The sequence below is a fragment of the Amblyomma americanum genome, chromosome 1 (assembly GCF_052857255.1).
Source record: "Amblyomma americanum isolate KBUSLIRL-KWMA chromosome 1, ASM5285725v1, whole genome shotgun sequence".
NCBI classification, from domain to species: domain Eukaryota; kingdom Metazoa; phylum Arthropoda; class Arachnida; order Ixodida; family Ixodidae; genus Amblyomma; species Amblyomma americanum.
Window position 1 is genome coordinate 420,081,356 of NC_135497.1, and position 6,903 is coordinate 420,088,258.

General features: G+C 45.0%; 1 protein-coding gene across 4 annotated transcripts; it reads right to left on the reverse strand.

The window, feature by feature from the left end:
- Positions 1–283: 283 nt before the first annotated feature.
- On the reverse strand, positions 284–6,133 carry LOC144115839 (uncharacterized). 4 transcript variants are annotated; one of them, XM_077650341.1, is made up of 5 exons: positions 5,585–6,133; positions 4,514–5,505; positions 4,103–4,418; positions 3,477–3,560; positions 284–1,306 (listed from the first exon to the last, which is right to left on the reverse strand). In XM_077650341.1, the coding sequence occupies exons 2-5, from the start codon at positions 4,626–4,628 to the stop codon at positions 820–822; spliced, it is 1,002 nt and encodes a 333-aa protein (XP_077506467.1). In that variant the 5' UTR covers positions 4,629–5,505; positions 5,585–6,133; the 3' UTR covers positions 284–819. The 4 variants fall into 4 exon arrangements, with proteins under 4 accessions (XP_077506467.1, XP_077506468.1, XP_077506469.1 ...); XM_077650342.1 differs by having other exon boundaries at positions 4,514–4,889; positions 4,977–6,133; XM_077650343.1 differs by having other exon boundaries at positions 284–1,303; positions 4,514–6,133.
- Positions 6,134–6,903: the final 770 nt, after the last annotated feature.

Below are 6,903 nucleotides of genomic sequence, written 5' to 3' on the forward strand. Positions count from 1 at the left end.
AACTATGCATTAGTTAGGTGGCTTGGAGAATGATGGGAGGAAGAGGTTCATCGCTCAATTGCTCCAACCACCCCATTATGTGCTGCACTCCCCTAGTGAGCAGCAATCTTTCTTCAATGGCCATCCACTGCTTTGTGTGTTAGCTTCGGGCACCGTAAGATGGCTGACAACATGTTCATCAAATGTGCATTGTGTCCTCTGAACAGTAAATGACAACAATAATGAGAGCTAAACTGCTGGAAAGATGGTGTGTGCTAGAGAAATTTAGACAAGTATGCTCTGGAAATTTTGTTGCCATCCAATTTATTATCAGTACACACAGAAACAAGTGATCAGAATGTCATTGCATGAAACACGCATGCAGATCTTATTAGAGGGTTGTAAAATTTATTAAAGTATGTACACAATATGAAGTGCAACCACGAACGAGATGAATATACGTGTGTCTAAGTGTACACACGCACACACACATACTACCTCAATGAAAAGAAAGGCGAACAACCCGGCGCCAACACGCCCCACTGTTGGAATTTCTTTTCATCGCGCTTTTACCTGGGTGGTACGAAAAAGACGTTAGAGTTGTCCTAGAATGTATCATGAACAAGTCTAATGTGTTTTTGCTATCACCGAAGTAAAACCGCAGTGAAAAGAAATTGAAACAGCGGGGCGTATTTGCGCTGGGTTCGCGTTTCTTTCCATCGAGGTAGTGCATAGCAACTTAGCGGAAATATACGGAACTGAACACAAACATATAACAGCAATTATCAATGAAAATTAAATATAAAAAGCGCAGACTAGACAAAAAACGAAACATTAAAACTAAGCATTATAGTAAGGAGGGCTTGGAGAGCGGACTGGAGAACGGATTGGGGAATGAATTGGGGAATGAGTTGGGGAATGAGCTGGGGCATGTATCGGAGAACAGACTGAGACAAGCTCGCGCCGTTCAAGTGCTGCAGCCACCCGCTCAAGAGCTGCAGTCCTCCTCTCTACAGCAGCAACCTTCCTCCCTTCAAGAGCCATGCGCTCCCTGTGCCGCTGCTGTCTGTTAGCTTCGGCCACCTCAAGATGGGCGACGGCACTCTCGAGCACTGCACGAGAGGTGTCTGTCCTGGGCCTCTTCCTGGCTGGGCCTGGTTGCTGTTGCAGGGGGCTAGGCTCCGCGGATGGGCTTGGGGGCTGCGAGTCGCCAGCAGTAGTGCTGCCCCTGCTCGTGCTTGGTTGCGAGCTGTCGGGAATTGGGCTCGCTGTGGCAGTTACCCTGCTGGGGACAGGCTGGGTGCTGGCTGCAGGTTCAGCCTGGCTGCTGGTGGCAAAACAATGCGACATCATTATGCACTCCTTGCACTAAAGAACAGAGACTTTGTAGTGCATATGTGTTATCCCTACACAAAGGGCACTGTCATTCATTTTGTAGTCATTTAATTTCGTACATAATTCTGCTGGCAGCAAAAGTCAGCTGAGAAACTTTGGTTTGGAGCCTCTTTCACACCATTTACGAAACAGGAATTAAAATTCTATCAAAGGCTTTTCAATTTCAGTTTAGCCAAATAAATTATTTAGCAGTGCAGATTGTTTTGTCATTTTGTTCAAAAAGGTCTACCCTATGAAATTAATCTGTCAAATTTATTGTTGTGGTCTAAAGAGCCATTAAAAAAAATATAGAAGGAACTTTGTAATGCTTACACCATAGTTACATTTACAAATAAGCTAGAGCACAGAATTTTTCAAGAAGTGCAAAGTAATTTCAACAGCTCAATGTCATTTCAAACGTATCAAGGTCCATTTTCAAAAAAATTACAGCATTTTATTCCCAGTAATTCTCGATTGCCGTCAGGGATGGCACAATATCGCTCAAAACATGAAGCCTTATATATGCGGTGCCATAATGTTCGTAATGTATTGGGCCACTATTTCACATGTTGGCCACATTAATCAAGAAAAACCACTCATTTGTAGACAAAGTAAAATTTTTCAACGCATGTGACCTTCCATGTGCCCTTAAACCAGCTGTTTATTGCCTGCCATATCATTCTGTGCGAGGTTCAGTGGCTTCCCTACACACACCCTTGTTTCTCTGAAGGCCCTTCCTTAATTTGTAGTGAATTTTTTTCATACCTAACTGGTGGATGTAACTGCTAGGAATGTGGCTGAGAATGTGCCATATATTTGTGGCAGTCCAGTCATTTTATTACTAGGAAACACACAGATATATAAGTTTTTAATTGTGTCTTCAAGTGGCATGTAGGACTAGAAAGGCCCATGACTGCAACACTCATGACAAAGAGTGCCAACAATTGCTTCCCTTTAGACAAGGATACAAGTCATATATCAAGAGACAAAGGTAAGGAACAAGGACTGCATGAAATGTGTCCAGAAACGGCGCAGTAGCTCGGAATACTAATAAACCTTACAAGAAGAAATATCGCTGTCAGTCGCCTATCAAAGACTTGTTAAACTCTGCAAAACACGCATCTTTGCTCTGAACATAACAGATAGAGTCAGTAATTAAACACACACACCAAAAGTCATGTGCATGCTCAACACTACGCACACGTGGAAGGTGCACATCAGAGCTTTGATATCAGCCGTGATGATTTCTTGATTGCTTTATAATTATTGAGTGAATAGTCGGACAATGCGAAGAGCCTGTGCTTGTACATATTTAACCAACTGTGTGTAGCAGCCATGAATTTTGCTACCTAGATGTTTCAGTGTCATGCAAATCATCACGGCTGATATTAAAGCTCTGATGTACACCTTCCACATGTGCGTAGTGTTCAGCATGCACATGACTTTTGGTGTGTGTGTTTAATTACTGACTCTATCTGTTATGTTCAGAGCAAAGATGCGTGTTTTGCCGAGTTTAACAAGTCTTTGATAGGCGACTGACAGCGATATTTCTTCTTGTAAGGTTTATTAGTAGTCCGAGCTACTGCGCCGTTTCTGGACACATTTCATGCAGTCCTTGTTCCTTACTTTTGTCTCTTGATATATGACTTGTATCCTTGTCTAAAGCGAAGCAATTGTTGGCACTCTTTGACATGAGTGTTGCAGTCATGAGCCTTTCTAGTCCTACGTGCCACATCAAGACACAATTAAAAACTGAAAAATGACTACCGCTACTCCCCTAGCTTCAACATTCCTCTGATTTTATACTTGGGGAAACCCCTGGTAGTGTTTGATTTCAAATATGTTTTGCACGACATGCACTGTCTTTTTCAAAAGCAACCAAGCAACTGGATTGGTTCTTTCGGCATGTAATGGAGCACATTGCACCCTTTAAACTTTAAATCTTTAAGGAAAACATTCCTCACTATCTGAGGCCATTTGCTGTGTAGTGGTGCCATAAGGATTCCGCTATATGGCTAGGAGGCAAACCCAATTTACTAGTTCTTATTTCGGCAATGCCTGTGCTACAGTGCATGTAAATTCCCTGTCGCACTTGTCGTGTGCAGAAAAAAAAAATGACTCACTCTTGGACGCTCCGGACGAGTCCTGGCCCCAGCAGGTAGGGTGGGTTGATGCTGTGAGCTTTTTCAAAAATTTCAGCGAGCTCCCTGAGGACAAAAAAAAATTATGATCCATTTGACACATATATATGACATCACTTAATATGTGTACAAACACATTATTTCATGCATAAAGCTTGACATATCTACTCAGCGACGCAAGACACATGTATAGCTAGCTTATAACCATGGCCGGCATGCATAATGCCCGATAGTTGCCCAGCAGCAAAGCTGTTGACATGAGCACAAAGTCCGGGTTCATGCCTCTCAGCAGCTGTATGCAATTGACAAAAAGACAGTCAATTTATCTGCCCAAATGTTGCTGTGTAATCTATAACACCCTAAAATTACAACAGGAATTACATTATTTAGACAAAAGATGTCCAAAATTGGTAGAGTTAATTATTCTGTCACAAAATCTACCTGCACCAAAAAAGTAAAAAATGCTGCAACATACTTAATTCACAGGTTTGTGGAATGACTAAACTGCTTCCGGGGCAAAAGTCACGTATGTAGAATCAGGAAAACAAAGTTTTCCATTCAGTAGAAGTTAATTATCTCTACTGAGATCATGTTCTACGTATACTTACTCTTCAAACTCGCATGTTCTCCGGTCCGCCCCTGACTGGCTATTATGCTGTCGCACCGTTTTATATTTTCTCTCTAGATTTCTCCACTTGTTCTCAATTTGCGAATGGGTCAAATGGCAACCGAATTTGGAATTCACTAAATCTGCCAAATTTTCCCAGGGTTGTCTTTTAGTTTTTAGGCGTTTAGAAGGGTCTGATTTGAAATGTTTATATTCTTGAATCAGGAAAAGAACTTTGGCCCGAGGCCACAACTCCTCGGGCTCGATGGTATGTGGGACGGGGGCTGCCGGCGCATTCAGCCAAACCTGCACGTTGTCTGCAACCAAAGGAGAGCATATATATGTTGCGCATTAAGTACTGATCAAATATTGCATATACATACAAGCGAGAAAGGTACACGTACGTACGTACCTGCTGTCGCATAAAGGCGCTGGTTTCTGTGGACAATGGGTGCACCGGTGTCGTCGACTGCCTCAAAAATTTCTCTCTCCACACCTTCCAAGATGATTCTCAGCGGCGCGGCCATCTCCTCCGAAATGAACGTATGAAGTGAAAGCGTTGGAAGGGAGGTGACGTATAAATAAGGGCCGAAGAAGATGCAAAAGATAGCATGCAAAACGAATGACTCCTGCTAGACATACGTAAACCGCCAAAGAAACAGAATAAGATACTACCCGTAAGCTTACACGCGCACGCATGCATGTCGGCACCAAAGTGATGCCGCACGGGTGCCGAGCAGAGCTGGATGCCGAAGTGCTGTCCGAAACAGAACGATATCGCTCAACCTCTGCAAGAGACGAACCAAATTTAAGATATGTTGATACCAGAAGAGAGATATCGATATCGTAGACGCCACAAACTAAGAATTAGATACCACTTAAGCCAGCAGCAAAAAGCGCTACAACGCATGCACGCCGGCACATATGCTTGCATGCACATCAGAGGAGCGCGCCGACACGCGCGTATGTACATGTGCTGCAATAAAACAAGACCGGAAACCAACCGCGTGGAGTTCACGAGATAACGGGTGCATACCGTATATGAGACGCCTGTGTCTCATATATACGATGCATCCGTTAATTATCTCGTGAACCGCGTCTCACGCGTGTGTACGGGACGCTCGGAGCGCGCATGCCAATACGATCGAGCCGAAACCCAGAGGTGCGAACGAAACAGGCGTCGTTAGCGGTCGCTGAGCCTGCAAGAGAAAAAAAAAGCAAATAAATATATACAATACAGCTGTACCCGCCGCGCAAACGAAAAGATATAAGCGCGCTAACGAGTTTGAGAGAGATAACGGCGCGCCCGTTTGAGACGCCACGCAGAACTGCCGAAATTTGCGATATGATATCCGAAGCGCGGCCATCGTCGTTCGAAAAACAAATCGGGAGCGTCCGCTGAACCTGCAAGACACGCAACAAAGATAAATACGGCTGATTCAAGAATAGGTATATCGTAGACGCCGCAAGAAGAGAAGGTTACCAGCTGCAAGCCAGCGTACAAGAGCACTCATGCATGCATGCAGTTTAGAGAGATGCCGACGTGAACATAGTAAAATAAAATACGACCGGAAACCAACCTATCTTCTCAAGTAATCAAGAGAGGAAACAACGCTTCGCGCGGCCGAAATAGGAAGCGTCAGTTGAAACGAGTAAACAGGATACGGCTCGGAGATTCCACTCGAAATAAGACACGGTTAGGAAAACAGCACAGATACGAACGCGAACGCCGTTTCTGCGCCCTAGCTATTAACCACCCAAGCTGTCGCGAATGCGCCTGCCTCCATTTTGTCGTCTGCTAGCCGCCAGAGCGGAGAGCTGTGGAACTAGCAGACGACGCTGCCAGCACAAAATCGTCCTGGCGAGTCTGGCTGCCAGCTGGCAGCCCGAAACCGCCCAGCCAGAGAAAATCGAACGCGTTCTGGGTAGCCACCGGAAGTGGGCGGAGCAGCCCGAGAAAATCGAGCGCCTGGCGGCGCGCTCTGGTAGCCCGCGGGCTGCCTGCGGGCTGCCAGAGGTGGATAATCGAAGAGGCCCACTCTCAAGCCATGGCGCCAGCATGCAGCTACACGACCTCACGTGACGCCGTCCAACTAGTTATATGATCGTATTTGTGGCGGTTTCTTGCCACTGGACAGTGATAAAAAAACTGTAAAGGTAAAAAGTTTATTAACAAACGTTTCGGTTTCGGAAGGTAGGTGGTAAGTGGGTTTCGGCCCAATCAGCATGCCGCATTTTAAAACGAGGGGTAGCACGGTGGCAATCGCGACCAATGCCTCCTGAAGAACATGCCTGAAGCGTCAGCTCGATTTCAATGGGCGCCGAGATCGCCACGACATTGCGCAGACTGGCCACGAGGCGGCGCGAAAAGATGACCCTCAATTTTGGTTTCAATGGCTGGGAGACTGTGACACGTGGATCCCGATGATGCTGTTTCATCTTTTTTTTTTTTGGGGGGGGGGGGGGCTTTTAGCAACAACACTCAATTCGTTAGCGGCAAAAACATGTTTTTGGATGTCTCAGCATGCAGCAAATGCTTAAAAATTATAAGCTGACCTCCACATAATACTGAAAGAAGATCATCAGTTTCGATTTCGAAATCTAAAAACATGTTGTGCTCCCCGTTCTATCACGCCATTACGACCTTTCTTCTGCTGCATAACCAGTAACTTTGGGACCGTTTACAACAAAAAGAACATGTTCGAAACATCCATATTGCAGCAGGTGCTTGAATTAAGTGGCTAGAAATGCCGCAAAATAAGTATTTACACTGCATGATGCATGGTCGCATATATTGTACTG